The 15,880-nt window shown below is 40.3% G+C and overlaps 1 protein-coding gene across 4 annotated transcripts in view; it reads right to left on the reverse strand.

Annotated features, from left to right (window-relative positions):
* Nucleotides 1-15,880, reverse strand: part of MSI2 (musashi RNA binding protein 2) — a 628,067-nt gene that overhangs the window by 76,596 nt on the left and 535,591 nt on the right. For 3 of the 4 annotated variants that reach the window (XM_075852821.1, XM_075852823.1, XM_075852820.1), the window contains exons 11-12: nucleotides 11,508-11,531; nucleotides 9,380-9,445 (exon numbers count right to left, since the gene is read on the reverse strand). In XM_075852821.1, coding sequence (XP_075708936.1) covers nucleotides 9,380-9,445; nucleotides 11,508-11,531 — 90 coding nt within the window. The remainder of the gene's footprint in view (nucleotides 1-9,379; nucleotides 9,446-11,507; nucleotides 11,532-15,880) is intronic. The other variant, XM_075852822.1, reaches the window with a different exon arrangement.

Consider the following 15,880-nt stretch of genomic DNA (forward strand, 5'->3'; position numbering starts at 1 on the left):
CTCTAGTTGTGCTGAGACTGTTTGGGGATGTGACTAATGAACCTCTCAGTCTCAGCACAACTAGAGAGATTTATCGTTCAGGGGTCTGGGAAAGCTGGGTGACCACCATTACTCCTACTGGAGTGTGTTTGGGGATGTGACTAATGAATCTCACACTCCAGTAGGAGGGGTAATGGTGGTCACCCAGCTTTCCCAGACCCCTGAACGATAAATCTCTCTAATTGTGCTGAGACTGAGAGGTTCATTAGTCACATCCCCAAACAGTCTCAGCACAACTGGAGATTTATCGTTCAGCGCTTTCCCAGTACAGTTTCATCATGTGTCCTTCATACAAGTGGGGGGCGTCGGGGGGGCCGGGCGTCGCGGGGGTGCCGTCGGGGGGGGGGGGGCGTCGGGTGGGGGCCCGTCGGGGGTCACGAGAGCGGGGGTCTGTGAGATAGAGAGTGGGACATGCAGAGACACACATCTTACCTGCAGTGCAGCTGGTCTTCAAGATGGCGCCTGCTCTCTCCCTGCAAACAGCTGCTCTGCTCTGTGTGACTCTGACCTGCGTCTGCGCAGTACAGAGCCATAGAGCAAAGTCAATGGAACGGCTCCCGTTCATTGACTCCTATGCACTGTAGCTGCCGTATTCCATCTCTGTATGTGTCGTTAATAGACACATACAGAGATGAAAAACAAAATGGCAGCCCCCATAGTGAAGTAAAAGTTAGAAAAAAGTAAAACACAAACACACACATAAATAAAAGATTTTATAATTTAACACTACATGCAAATTGATATCAAAACTTTTTTTTTCGTGACACTCGTCCTTTAACTCACACAGCACAGCGTGATCTTGCGAGATCACGATGTGCTGTCATTCACAGAAACTTTACCGAAGTGTCCGGAGTGTGAATAGACATCGCGTCCTGGCTGGAGGCAATGTCTATTCACTCTCAAGACACCTTGGTAAAGTTAATGTGGGTGTATGTGACAGTACAGCGTGATCTTGCGAGATCACGATGTGTTGCGAGTACTGCTAAAAATGAATGGAGAGAAGTGTATGACGGTGATTGGTCAGCGTCACACACTTCTCTTTACAACGCCCAGTTGGTAAAAAAGTAAAAACACGCCCAGTTGTCTATTAAGAAACTAATTTGCATAAATCTAAATTTGTGCATAACGTGCTCAAATTGATCATTTTTCAAAACAAAAACCACTGTTGTTATCTACATTACAGCGCCGATCAGAATATGTAGGAGATAGGGCACTTATAATCTGGTGACAGAGCCTCTTTAAATGCCACCTACTGCTTGTGAAATAAATGAGTAGGTAAGAACATGCCCATTAAAACGTACTTCATAACCAAGACCTACTTGGCTCATTACGATATTACAAGTAACCTGTCCACTACTAGCGAAATAAATATCTTTAGAAAGCAAGAAGCAACTACCCTCAGCGGTTTCTGCTCGTTATAGGTGTACACGTTCTCTAATAGCAACATACTATAGCTTAAATCAAACCTTCACATTGTTGGTTTTGGGCTCACACTGATGCTTGATTACCGAAATTACAATTTTCTTTTTTTAACAGATTTTTAAATCCATTATGTTATTGACTGTCATTCCAAATGTAAAACTACAACCTTCCAAGATACTCATTGTGAAAAGAGATTTTTTTTCGACTACAAAAATGATTACAAGTCTCTCTATAAGGATGGATGCATGTGGCGTAAAAATACGCCACAAAGTTTGCATCAGTAATTCCGTAGCGGAATTACTGTTGGAGATGTTGCTGCGTATTTGAGGTGCATATTTCGGTGCGGAATTTCACATAGCAATGACGAGTATGATGAAATTCTACATACAAAATCCGCAACAAATACAGAAAAAGTTGCAGAATATATTTTTGCAACTGAAAAAAATTCCATAAAAATATAACCTATGTATGTGTTGCATATTTTGCATATAGGAATACATGGTGTAAATTTCCGCAGCTGATTTTTCCGCTACAAAAATTACGTCACGTGTGAATTCACTCCAATTGTTCCCACAGTCTACACATACAGATGATACCATATTTTTTTCTGCATAGTTACAGCAGAGGCAAAGTCTACCGTATTTATAATTTTAAAAATTACTTTAATAAAATGTTAAAGGAACACACTGGGCAAAACGGTCACCCAGTGGTATACCTGATGCAGGGCCTGATGGTTTTCTTTGCATCCCTGGGTCATACAACACTCCTCAGACTCTGCTTTAGGCATAATGCTGTGTATCAGTTTTGTGAAGAGTATTTTCCAGAGGAGTTTAGTGTAATCACGAACAGATAGTTTAAAAGCAGACCCATCATCCACACTGGAGGATGTCAATTTATAAGATGAACCAGTTTATATTCTACAGTGTTGGAGAGATGTCCACTTAAAAACAGTTTGTGACGGGCACACTTTGGCTAAATACAGGAGCTCTTCGGAGATGAATTTGGAATGGTTTCCGATTTGAGATCTGCTGGATATGTAATTTATAAATAAAAACACAATGTTTAGGGGCTTATCAAGCCAATGTCTTTTGCTCAAGCTTTAACCATAATGCAGTTAAACGCTTTGCCTGTGGTATGAAAAAACGATTGCTGATACCACTGGTAGGACTATTTGGCAGCTTGTATTTTTAATCTAAATATGCATATTGAAAATGGTTTTCCCTGCCGATATGCATCTCTTTTGCCTCTTGCAGTAATGGAGCTCAATATGTGGTATGGTTCTGTGTTCATTAGTGAAGACAAATTATGGTTCTTGTAAGGCTGTTTCAAACTGTATTGTGCTTTGCTGTATGTTCTACCACTGATCGATTGATGTGCTTACAGCTGTTTGCTTTGCTACAAAACACAGATTTCTTATAAACTCAAGGATTATCTGCATTAGCACCAAGCCTGAACCATACTGAATTTATGAAATAATAGAAAGGGATTGCACAGAACAGAATATTGTTGACACAGATTTTATTTTGTGTATGTTTTATTTAGCACTAATGTCAAGTTGCTGAAGGTCTATAGATTTAGAAAGTATAGTTTGGAATTTGATTGAGAATTGTCTCAAGGACCGTATCCAGAGAGTTGTGGTCAATGATTCCTACTCTGAATGGTCCCCAGTTATAAGTGGTGTACCCCAGGGTTCGGTGCTGGGACCACTATTATTCTACTTATTTATTAATGAAATAGAGGATGGGATTAATAGCAATATTTTTGCAGATGACACCAAGCTATGTAGTATTGTTCAGTCTATGGAAGATCTTCGTAAATTACAAGCTGATTTGGACATAGTGTTTGGGCATCCACTTGGCAAATAAGATTTTAATGTGGATAAATGTAAAGTTATGCATCTGGGTACCAACAACCTGCATGCATCATATGTCCTAGGGGGAGCTACACTGGGGGACTCACTTGTTGAGAAGGATCTGGGTGTACTTGTAAATCATAAACTAAATAACAGCATGCAATGTCAATCAGCTGCTTCAAAGGCCAGCAAGATATTGTCGTGTATTAAAAGAAGCATGGACTCGCGGGACAGTGATATAATATTACCACTTTACAAAGCATTAGTGAGGCCTCATCTAGAATATGCAGTTCAGTTCTGGGCTCAAGTTCATAGAAAGGATGCCCTGGAGTTGGAAAAAATACAAAGTAGAGCAATAAAATCACAATTCTGGAGCATCTTCTCTTAGAACTCTGCGTTGTGCCGTTCCTCGGTTATTTCTAAAAATGTATGTATAAATTGACAACTGGGTGTTACCATTCTCCTTGTCAAAGAGGTGCGTACACGGTTTGATCCTGTGAGCACTGATTGGACATTGTCAGTCTGTGTAGGACACACCCCTAACTGGTAACACCCAGCTGTCAATTTATTCATACATTTGTAGAAGAAATAACAGAGAAACGGCACAATGGAGAGTTCTAATAAAAGATGATCCAGAATTGTTATTTCAATGGTAATCCAATTATTTACTAAAACAGACATGTCAGGAGAGCTGACAGTTCCTCTTTAAGCTCTGTGAACAGAGACTGGATAACTGCATGTTTCTGGTTAGCAAAATGAGCTTTGTCAACACTGAAAAGTTACAAGTGCTTAGGTGTTCATTCACTGCACAGTAATTGTCGATATTGGCAACTTGATGAATATGCTGCAATTATGCTTCATTTGTCCTGTTAAGCTAGTGACAAATGTACTTACACGTTGAACCAACACACTGTGGTTCAATATTTATTTGTAACAATGTTGTATTAAAATGTTGATGTGCCCAATACCAACTAAGAAATTAATTTACTACTTGAACTGCTACTGAAGTACATTTACAAAAGGACAGTGAGTGCAGTACAAAAACACATCCAGTCTTGAAAGCAAGGAGTGGTATGCTATGCAAAAATGGGGGACAGTGTTGATCTTTTACTATGGTAAATCGACTACACACACAAGAGTGGATGAACAAAACAAAAAAACAAACAACTGTCTCTGGAGTTGGTTGGTTTGCGCAAGCAAAACATGCTGTCAGCGGTACTAGCAGGAAGCTGGACACGAGAGAGGGTTAATTAATTTTGCACGAACCTTCCTGCTGAGAGCGCTCAGAAGAGTTTTTGAGAGGTGTGCAGGTCCGAGTATAAGAGAGGCTGTAAGCAATGCCTCAGAGACACTCTCTCTTACAGCAGCCTCAACCAAGCAAGAGAGAAACAACAGAAATGTAATTGCTCGCCATCCCGCTTACAAGCATTTTTGTTACTGCCTAGTCAGGCCAGCAAGAAGAAAGTGCCGCGCATAGGCTCCTGGCACAGAAGTACATTTTGCACCACTGCATGAACTCCTTAAGCCGTCCTTATGGTATCAATTTAATGCATTCTGATGGTAAAGACTTGAATTCCCATAATACTAAGAAGAAGAAACAATACATTTCATGTATAGTTTCCATCAGTGCAAATGGTGGACTAAATTTAGACAGGACTGCCATGGTCCTTTAATGGTGCCTGTGGATGCCCCACTGCTCTTTCTACTTGCTAAGCCCCAAGGGCTGGCGTTAAAGTTATGCACAAATCTACAAAGGTAAACACTAAGACATTTTTGCAAAAAAAAAACAAAAAACAATATGTAAAAGAGATACATCCTAACAAACTAAAACACAAAGGCAGTACAATAAAGAAGCTTATATGGTGTACATTCCTGAGACATGACAAGGAGAACAGATAATAAAAATAAAAATGGTAGAAACAAAGCACAACTGTTGATAAAATAAAAATACATAGTCATGGTTAGTCACCAACCAACATGTCTCTATATTACATACAACTAATAATGCTTTGCAGCCTGCAAGCAGTGCCAGTTTGCATGGAACGGATTTTCTGTTTTGCTTTTTTCTTCTTCTTCCTTTCTTCTCTAAAGGGTTTTTCCAGTTCATGTTAATCCTCAACCACACCTCATCTGAGAAAATTATGAAAGGTCCATGCCAGGTATTCCAACAGTTTTGAAGAGCAACTCCCATAGACCCATGTTGATAAGCAAAGGGTTGAAAACCATCATATAATTGAAAACAATCATGGTTTGATCATCCATCTGGCCCAGTGCTCTCCAGCCTGTGGCCCTCTAGTGTTTGCAAAATTACAATTTCCAGCATGGCCTGATCAAGGCATGCTGAGAGTTGCAGTTTTGCAATAGCTGAAGAGCCACCGGTTGAAGTCTACTGCTCTAGCCCATGTTGTAAATGCTAGAGATTCTTGGTAAGCACTGGCACTGGCAGGACTGAATTCTCTCACAATTCTAAAGTTGGATGAATGAATAGTATTGATTACAGTGAGCTATGTTGCTAGAATAATCCCTTTACAACTTGAACAATTAAACATTGGACAGAACACATTACATTTAGAAACACACTGGTGAGGGAAAAGTTAATTAAAGGGTAACTAAACTTTCAACAAACTTCTGACATGTCATAAGTTTTGATCAGTGGGGGTCCGAGCACTGAAACCCCCACGATAGAACGAAGCGGCAGAAGCCCTTAGGTGAGCGCCGAGCCGCTAAGTTTCTGATCGGCTTTTCTTGGAAAGCTGATTTAGTCGTGTACGGACTCCATATAAAGTCTATGGCCCCGTAAACCTCTATATCAGCTTTTCGAAAAAAGATGATCAGAAACTAAAAGCGGCTCAGCGCTCACCCGAGCGCTTCCGCCGCATCGTATTAGCGATTGGTGGGGGTCTCAGTGCTCGGACCTCCACCGATCAAAACTTCTGACATGTCACTATGACACGTCAGAAGTCTGTTGAAGGTTTAGTTACCCTTTAAGACCAGCATAATTTCTTTATAAAAAAATGTGCTACAGAGATCTCTCCCCTGTCAAAACTATTGACACGCACACTCCTATGTTTTTTATGGTGGTGTCACTATCACCTCAGGTACTTGGTTCAGGACAGAGCTGTCAGCAATTTTAACACTGGCCATCAGCATTTGACTCATGGCTTCACGTGGCCAAAAATGCTGTAAAATTCCATGCGTACAACTGCAGCTGTCTGCCAGCTCGAACTATTTTTACCACTAACTTTTGTTGAGTCATGGATGTAGGAAAGGGTATCTCCAGAAATATATATGAGTAACTCTATGAAAAGAAGCCAGTTTAGGCATAAGTCTCTTTAAATAAATATGTGCAGAATCTGTCAATGTGACACCTCGTTGTGTTAGATATTAATGCAGAAATTATTTATTGCACAGCATTAGTCCTTTTTATTAGGATGCCTTGCTGGGGTAATGGTTTTATTAGTTAATAAGATGCATTATCATTACTAAAAGCTGAAACAGACTATTCTTTCATTCGATGAACTACCTTATAATAAGCAGAAGCAGTAAGTCAATAAGCAGCTTAATATGGCAAGAAAAGGTGCAGATGTCTTAAGTGACGCTAAATAAGAAACTTTATGGAAATACTTGGTACTAAGCTATGGTGTCGTTTATATGTGCATAGATAGGATGCATTTCTTTCTTTAAGACATTGTGTATTTCTTTAGTGAAATTCTAAGTGTTTAAAAGAAGACAGCGAACAAATCGAATGCAAACACAATAATTGTATTTGTCAAAGAATATGTGGATGGGGCAGGGAGCAAGGATGTGAAACACAGAAAGATGAGACATGTTTGTCTTTATTATTAAGAAAGCTGCTTAAGATCTGGCAGAGTTTCAAAGTCAAAACATGTATTGATGCCTTCATTATCAGAAAGGTTTTACAAGGTAAACAGGCAGCGCTGATCACCAGCTATGGACAGGAATGACCAATGACATTAAAAGAGAAGTCCAAGTGATTTTCTTAAAACTTACATATTGAACTTTGATCATTTAATTTGTGTTATTATAGTGCCTCATACCTATTCACTATGGGTCCTTACCCTATCCCGACCTTATGAATATATAATTTAACAGTTTGCTCTATATGATGCTGACAGCGGGACTGGCCTGTCATGTGATCTCATCTTCATTGCTGACCAACAGAGAATGTGAATGGTCAAAGACTTGTCTGAGCAAGTCTACAAGCTCCACTCTATAGACTTGTTTAGAGACAGATAAACCCCTCAGACTCGAACATAATTTTTTATTGTACTTTAAGTAAACTATATTATAAGCTAATAAATCAGTGACTGTTTAGTGCCATTTTCTGTAATGATTTTTTGGATGATGGCTAATATATGGTTATTGAAACCCATCTTGTACTTCTTAGGCCCCATGCCCACTTCCGTTTTTTTCCTTCAGGGTGCTAGCCGTTTTTTTGATGGCTAGCACCCTGACCCATTCATTTCAATGGGGCCATGCACACTTCAGTTTTTTTGACGGTCCCGTTGTTCCGTTCCGACAAAAGTAGAGCATGTCTTACTTTGGTCCGAGATTCCGTGACCGTGGGGCCCATACAAGTCAATGGGTCCGTCAAAAAAACTGAAAGCACACAGAAGGCATCCGTGTGCCGTCCATGTGTGACGGAACCGTTGCCTAGCAACGGCCGGGCGGGCAGAAGTGAGCAGCCTTTCTCTCTATCCAGCTCTGATCGGCAGCCTCTTCTCTCTATCAGTGCTGGATAGACAGAAGGGGCAGCCCTTTCGGGCAGAGCATCTGCGTAAAGAAAAAGCAGTTCATACGTACCACGGCTGTTGTCTTGGTGACGCGTCCCTCTTTTGACATCCAGTCTGACCTCACTGGATGACGCGGCAGTCAATGTGACTGCTGCTCCTGTGATTGGCTGCCGCGGTCACACGGGGTGAAACGTCATCCCAGGAGGCCGGACTGGAGGAAGAAGCAGGGAGTTCTGGATAAGTGTGAACTTTTTTTTTTTCTGCGTTGGCGTTTTTGTAGGAAATATTAGAAATCTATATTGTGAGCGCCGTGCATGGTACTAACTGTTCAGCGGTAGTCACTGTCCAGGGTGCTGAAAGAGTTACTGCCGATCAGTGCAGCCCCTTCTCTCTGTCCAACACTTAACTCTTCCAGCACCCTGGACAGTGACTACCGCTGGACAGTGAGTACCATGCGCGGCACTCGGAAATGGAAACACGGAAGTGTACACGGAGTACACACGGGAACCACACTGATCGAATCATGGACACACGGATCCGTGAAAAAGGTGATGGAAGTGTGCATGAGGCCTTACTTCCACCAAAACTAAAACCTGTTCAAGGAAAGTATGTATAAAATGCATATTATGGCTGGGCAGTCATTAAAGGTCCACCAAAATGACTTGCTGGCTTATCTAAAAAAGTTACTGATAACATTCACAGATATGTATGTATCTTATCTATTGCATGCATATGTATATATCTCTATTAATATTTATAACCCATTTAATCTTATTAAAGGACACTAGATTCTTAGATATTAGGATAAAATATATGCTATTTTACACTTCGAGAACCTCAATTTTTATAAACATATTAGAAATTTTAAGCAAATATCTGTGAATGTCATTGAGATTTTTTTATATAAGGCAACATCTGTTTCATGTTTGGTGGGTCTTTTATTTCAATGTCAAGTTAAAGGATTTTTTTTAAAAACTTGTACACTACAACTACAAATGGGTTAAATTAATAGATTTTTTACAGCAATCTCAATTATTATTATTACAAATATTAAATAAGTAAAATTTTCATAAATTAACCATCTAAGTATTATAAAGAGCTAGTATCTCACTATTTCTACTTTTGATGCAACTGTAACTTACTTGAGAGGGGATGACCTGCAGATCAAACCTGATACTTCACCTTTAACTTGCAAAGAAAATGAATGACTAAAATCAGCAACAGGCACTTAAAATAGAAAAATAGAGTAACCATGCAACTAGCTTCTATCTGGTGCTATTGTGTGCCCCACTCAATTTATAAGGCCACCTACCTGATCCTCTGGCTGCTGCAACTGCTGCTGCTGCTACTGGTCCATAGGTTGTTGCTGTAGGGAAACCTGTAAAAAATAAATACAAAAATTACTTGGTTGCAATAACATTAAAAAGTTAGATTGGCACAATTAAAATCATGACAGTCTAATGCCCCATTAATCGTAAAAACATGTTTACAAAAATGTTTAAGCAATGCAGTCCTAATAAGAGAAGGACTGAGAACCGTAAACTACCCACTGCCCCCGTTTTACTCTAAAGCGAATGTTCATCCTTCCAAATTAGTTTTTAATTCATTATTGGTTTATTTATTTATGGTTTTAATCTAAATAGATTCAACATTGTGTGGTGATTAATTTCTTAACATATATTTCAGAAGGTTTTTCTAATATAGAGCTCTGAACGGCATGCATAGACAGAGTTACGAATTCAGTACTAAATTTATGGCTACCAACAGCAGCCACTAGAGGGAGCTTAGGAACTTACTGCATACTGTCTTATTATTGAGTTCAATTTATAAATAGTATGCAGTAAACTCCTAAGTTCCCTCTAAAGGAGGCTGCTAGAACTTTAGCTTTTAACTCTATGGGGCAGATCTATTAATGCTCTAAGATTTAGACAACGTAAACTTAGACCAGGCAGTCAGAAGATGTGCCAAATGTATCACAGTGGTGCATGTTGTATAATATGTATAATAAACTTGGCACATCTTGCTAGACACTTTTTTGTTTTTAATACCACCTCTTGGCCGGTCTAGTTTTGCCAGTTTTTTCTGCCAAAATGTTGACGGACGTCAGCGCATATTGAATAGCAAATCTGCATCCATGTCTATGCAAGGGATTTGAAATCCTGTGTCAGAAAAAGGAGCTTTGACCCCCTATAATGATATATTGTATCAGCACATGGAATGAGCTGGCATTAAAAGGTGGACATACACTTTAAGCTATGCAGCACATGAAACTGCATTCTTTAAAGAGATTGCCTGCTTCATGTTAGGACATAATAAGCAATAAATAGAGGTCATTACTTAAATTGGGTCTCCTACAATATTGAAGCTAAGAGACAATTTTACTGGGTAGCAAGCTCTACACACCACTAAGGGGAGAACATGTAGTTACTTTGCTGCCATCAGCTAATTGTGAAATGGTTCTGACCAGTAGTCGGAAAAGTAGTTGAACAAACCAGAAAACGTGGTATCAGATGATCTTTTTTCTATTTTACACTACATGGATAATTTGCCACCTACCCATTAACATCGTTTTTCCACCAGCATAAATCTGCAATATGCATTTACGCTTTGGAGAATATTTTTTTTAATACGTAAAACTATGGAAAAATATATTCAATTCCAATTTATCTTTGCTTGAACAGTAGAAATTCCAGGTTTGTGGTCATAAAATTGCACATATATCAAGATACTGATTTCAAATCAAATAAATAAAATATGAATTGATTTGTAATTTAGGTTTCAAATTTACACTGTACTAAAACAAAATGTAAAAAAATATATGGAACCAACTGCTTTACATTGTATGGTTTCCAGGTGAAGGGCATTAATTTGAATGACAAAGAAAAATAATGAAATAAATCAGGCAAAACAGTAGCTACGACTGGAGACATTCCACATCCTGAATAATCGAGGCCGCTGCAGAGAATGTCGTTTCTTGAACACTAATCTAGGTGAATGGAACTGCGAGGACGTTCGCAGCCCGGTTTCCTTTCCCATTCTATTCTTTGTTACAAACTGTAATAATCCCAGCACTGCATGCTTTACCTTCTTAGTAATCAGAATTATTTTCATTTTTAAAATGAATCAACATGGTAAAAAAAAAAAATATTCTGACTGACAGCAATATACAGGGAAATTAGATTTCTGAGCCCCACTAGGGACATTCTCTGTACAGAAGTGAAAAATATGTCACCAATATCTAAATAATGTATAATAACAATTCTAATAGTATAAACTTTAGAAAACAAATCTAAAATATCTGCATGCAATCTATACACAACGTAAAAAGTGATATGACTATTTACGACACAAACTAGAAAGCGACTAAAGGAACAGCTACCTTACACAAGACGGCTAGGTAAGCAAAGCTAAACTACTGGAAATAATTAAAGGAGACATACTTGCATTTAAATAGGGTAAAAGTGCTGTTAATGAAGAAAAAACATATCTAAGTAAATACAAACTCCATAAATAAAGAACCTGCAATTAGAGAAGCCAGTATGAAAATGCAATTTAAACCAAGGCAAAATTATTTCAGGTACCAACACTAAGAATTTGTGAAATTAAACTTTACTAATTCAAACTGGTTTGCCAATATTCAGCTCACCGACAGCTACGCTATGTAGGTAGACTTTTTAAGGAGAAAGTTGGAGGGAGGATATAACATTATATCTTTGATGTTCTTTTAATCTCGGAGTCATACACCACCCCCACAGGCCTTGCTCTAGGCATAACACAGTGTATCAGTTTTTTTATTTGGAGTGTTCCTTTAATAATCAATGTTTATCAAAAGGACCTTGTTACAGATTAGACTTCCATTAAATTAGACAATTTATGTGATACTCTATCCCCTGTTTAACAATTAGAGGGACTATAGGTAGGATTATCTTTTACAATTTGTACAATCATTCTTGACTTAAGGTGGTTTTAGACTGAAAAATGAGCAGCGATCGACGGACTATACATTACATCAATCGGCGCTTGGAGCAACGATCATAAAAGGGTTTTCCCAGAATCATAAATTATCACCAATCCTGTTCGTTGGGAACCCCACTGATTGTGAGATTGGGGGGTCCCAAAACACCCGTTCCTCCTCACTGCTTGACCGCTGTGAGGAGGACATTGAGTGGTGCGGCGGTCAAGCATACATGCTGCTGTTCCATTTAAAGTCTATGGGAATGACTATGTCCTTCATGGAAAATGAATGAAGCAGCAGGACCATGCTTCACTGCCGCTCTATTCAAACTCCTCCTCACTGGTGGGTGGGGTGCAGAGAGGAATATCTGGGGGTTCAAAACCCCTATTATCACAAGCAATGGGGGGCCAAGCGGTGCCCCCTCCCCCCATCAGACAATTGTCACCTATCCTATGGATAGGTGATCATTTATGATTCTGGGAAAACCCCTTTAATGTATGTGGGCTGAACGATTGTGATTACGATCGTTCGTCCCCATGCATTTGCATCATGTTGGCAGCACATTTCCCTGTTCACACAGGAAAATTTCCACAGCATTTATGCATCAACTATCAGACAATCCGCTGCGGACAATCCCCGCCATTTCATGCGGTTTTTACTGCAGATTTTTGTGGCTTTTTTTTCCAAATGTTGTGTGATGGTGAGATTTTTTCTACATGTGATCTAATTTCCACCCCCTGTAAGAAATTCTGCAGCATTTCCGCAGCAAACTATGCAGTAGATCAGAAAAATGCAGGAAATCAGTCCACTTTCCTCAGCTGAAACTACGCACCGCAGGTTAATTTCTGGACTGAAGTTTTCCGCAGCGTGTGGATGACTTTTTAAATCTCACCCACTTTGCTGTACTGTATTCCGCTGCATATTTTCCATCCGAATAGACGTCGCTGTAGACTAAGGACATGCACCGCCTGCCGTCAAAAGACGGTGGACGGTCATTAAGGACTTAAAATACATTAGCGCAAGATATAAAATCAAGCTTTCCTTCCACCTGGAATGCTTTCCCAAGAAAGACCAGAAAAACATAACTGAGAAAGTAATCTATTATCCATAATGTTAGATGGAGAAAATAACAGAATAAAATCAAGGCTCTGACAATTTCCACGTTGCAGAGTACAATACCAAAACAACAATGACTTTCAATGCAGCTATGGAAGAAAGGCAACCTGAAGAGTGGGAATAAAAAAAAAAGAAAGAATCTTGCAGAGCGTATTTTACGTCTCCATCAGGTTTCCATAAGTTAGAACTCTGCCACAGAGTTCTCTCTAAACACGATCTGTAAGACTTACTGCACCTTATAAATGTGCTTTACATGTTGGAGAACAATACCATCAAGGAGATGTTGGTCAGGCTGAATTCATCTAGTAGTGTTTTAGAAAAAAAATCAATACACCCTAGAGAAGGATTTTATAGAATGGATCTATATATGATCATCTTTATGTCAATGGAAAAATAGCCCCATTACAGAATACACACAACTACCTCATTTAAAAGTATAATCTATAGGAAATGCAATTTATCATTTAACAATGTATCTGTAGAGTCAAGTACAGTGTGGTCATATGAGATGCGTAAAAAAATCATATTTATACTTCGACAAATTCTGAATGAACCGTCCCTCCCTTCCTTCTTTGATTGACATGGCCAGGCAGTGTAGAAGCCGTGATCACGCTTTGCCCCGTATTCTCTTGAGCGCGCCCGCGCCTTGGCTTTTGAATTGGCGCATGCACAGTACAGCACTGAAGTTTCATCGGTTGAGGGGGACGGACTGGGGATAGAAGGTAGAGCTGTTTGAAGCAATGGTTGCTCCAAAAAGCTAATTTGCATATGAAGAAAAAAGTTATTATCGCTGCAACTGAGCCACTCATCTAAAAAATCAAAATTGCGTTATATTCCAGTGAGGCTACACTATATTACTGGGCTGCTGCTTTGATAGGCCAATTTCTGGTGACAGACTCCCTTTAGGTTCCTAACAAGCTAGGAAACTAGGAATTAAAAAACAAAACTAAATGATGTAGGTTCACAAAATAAAAATTAAATAGCAACTACACTTTCATCAAACGTTTGATATTGAGTATGAGGAAAAAAAAACCTTATGTTCATTTTTGAAAAAGTTTTCTAAGAAGAAATAGGTCACTGTAAAATGTAGGTGTGCGGAACATGTCTCTTTTTTTAAGTATAAGTCTGTTTGTAAAGTACCCTAACCAACTTAATAAAGTCTACCATTTCCTGGATATCTTTTATTATGTCAACCACAAAACTAATTTTTTTTAAAAAGTGACAATATTAGACCCTACATCTTTTAGAATAGAGTCCTCATGATTAAAATCTTCCTTTTGCCCCTTAAGGCCTCATGCACACTTACATCACCGTTTTCACGGCCGCTATTGACGGGTCCGTGAACCCGTTTTAGCGGCCGTGTGATTTCCGTGTGCACTGCGTGTTTCCGTTTCCGTGCGCCGAGCATGGTACTGTCCAGGGTGCTGAAAGAGTTAATGGGCTGCACTGATCGCCGATAACGCTTTCAGCACCCTGGACAGTACATGCTCGGCGTGTGAAAAATACAATTTTAATGTAATAATAAAAAACAAAATAATAAGTTCATACTTACATTCCTCCTGTTCGGCTCCAGCGATGACGTTCAATCCATGTCGCCGCTGCAGCCAATCACAGGCTGTAGTGGCGGTCACGCACGTCAGGATGACGTCAGAAGTCCGGCCTCCAGGGATGATGCTTCATCCCACGTGACCGCCTATGCAGCCAATCACAGGCAGCAGCGGCCTCTGCAGCCAATCACAGGCTGCCTCGGCCTCTGCAGCCAACCACAGGCTGCCGCGGCCTCTGCAGCCAATCACAGGCTGCCGCGTCACAAAAGAAGGTCGGACTGGAGGAAGAAGAGGGACAGTACCCTGGACAGTACATGCTTGGCGCGCGAAAAATACAATTTTAATGTAATAAAAAAATAATAATAATAAGTTCATACTTACATTCCTCCTGTCCGGCCTCCAGCGATGACGTTCAATCCATGTCGCCACTGCAGCCAATCACAGGCTGCCGCGGCCTCTGCAGCCAATCACAGGCTGCCGCGGCCTCTGCAGCCAATCACAGGCTGCCGCGGCCTCTGCAGCCAATCACAGGCTGCCGCGGCCTCTGCAGCCAATCACAGGCTGCCGCGGCCTCTGCAGCCAATCACAGGCTGCCGCGTCACAAAAGAAGGTCGGACTGGAGGAAGAAGAGGGACTCATCTCCAAGACAATGACTGAAATGCTTTTTATTTTATTTTTAATCAGCAGCCTCTTTTCTCTATCAGTTATTGATAGAGACAAGTGGCTGCCGATTAGTGTAATATTTTTCTAATGTATTTCTGCCCGCCCGGCGGTTGCTAGGCAACGGCTCCATCAGACATGGACGGCACATGGATGGCACACGGATGCCTTCCGTGTGCCTTCAGTTTTTTTGACGACCGCATTGACTTGCATGGGGCCTCACGGTCACGGAATCCCGGACCAAAGTAGGACATGCTCTACTTTGGATCGGAACGGAGCAACGGACCGTCAAAATAACTGTAGTGTGCATGGCCCCATTGAAATTAATGGGTTCAGGGAGCGATCAGAGACAAAAACTGATAGCACCCTGAAGGAAAAAACTGAAGTGTGCATGAGGCCTTAGTGTGTTTGTGAACAAACATAGGTAGGATTTAGGCCTCATGCACACTTCCATCACCGTTTTATCGGCCGTTTTTGACGGATCCGTGTGTCCGTTTTTGTTTCCGTGTGCACTCCGTTTCCGTTCCGTGTTTCC

The sequence above is a fragment of the Rhinoderma darwinii genome, chromosome 2 (genome assembly GCF_050947455.1).
Source record: "Rhinoderma darwinii isolate aRhiDar2 chromosome 2, aRhiDar2.hap1, whole genome shotgun sequence".
NCBI lineage: Eukaryota > Metazoa > Chordata > Amphibia > Anura > Rhinodermatidae > Rhinoderma > Rhinoderma darwinii.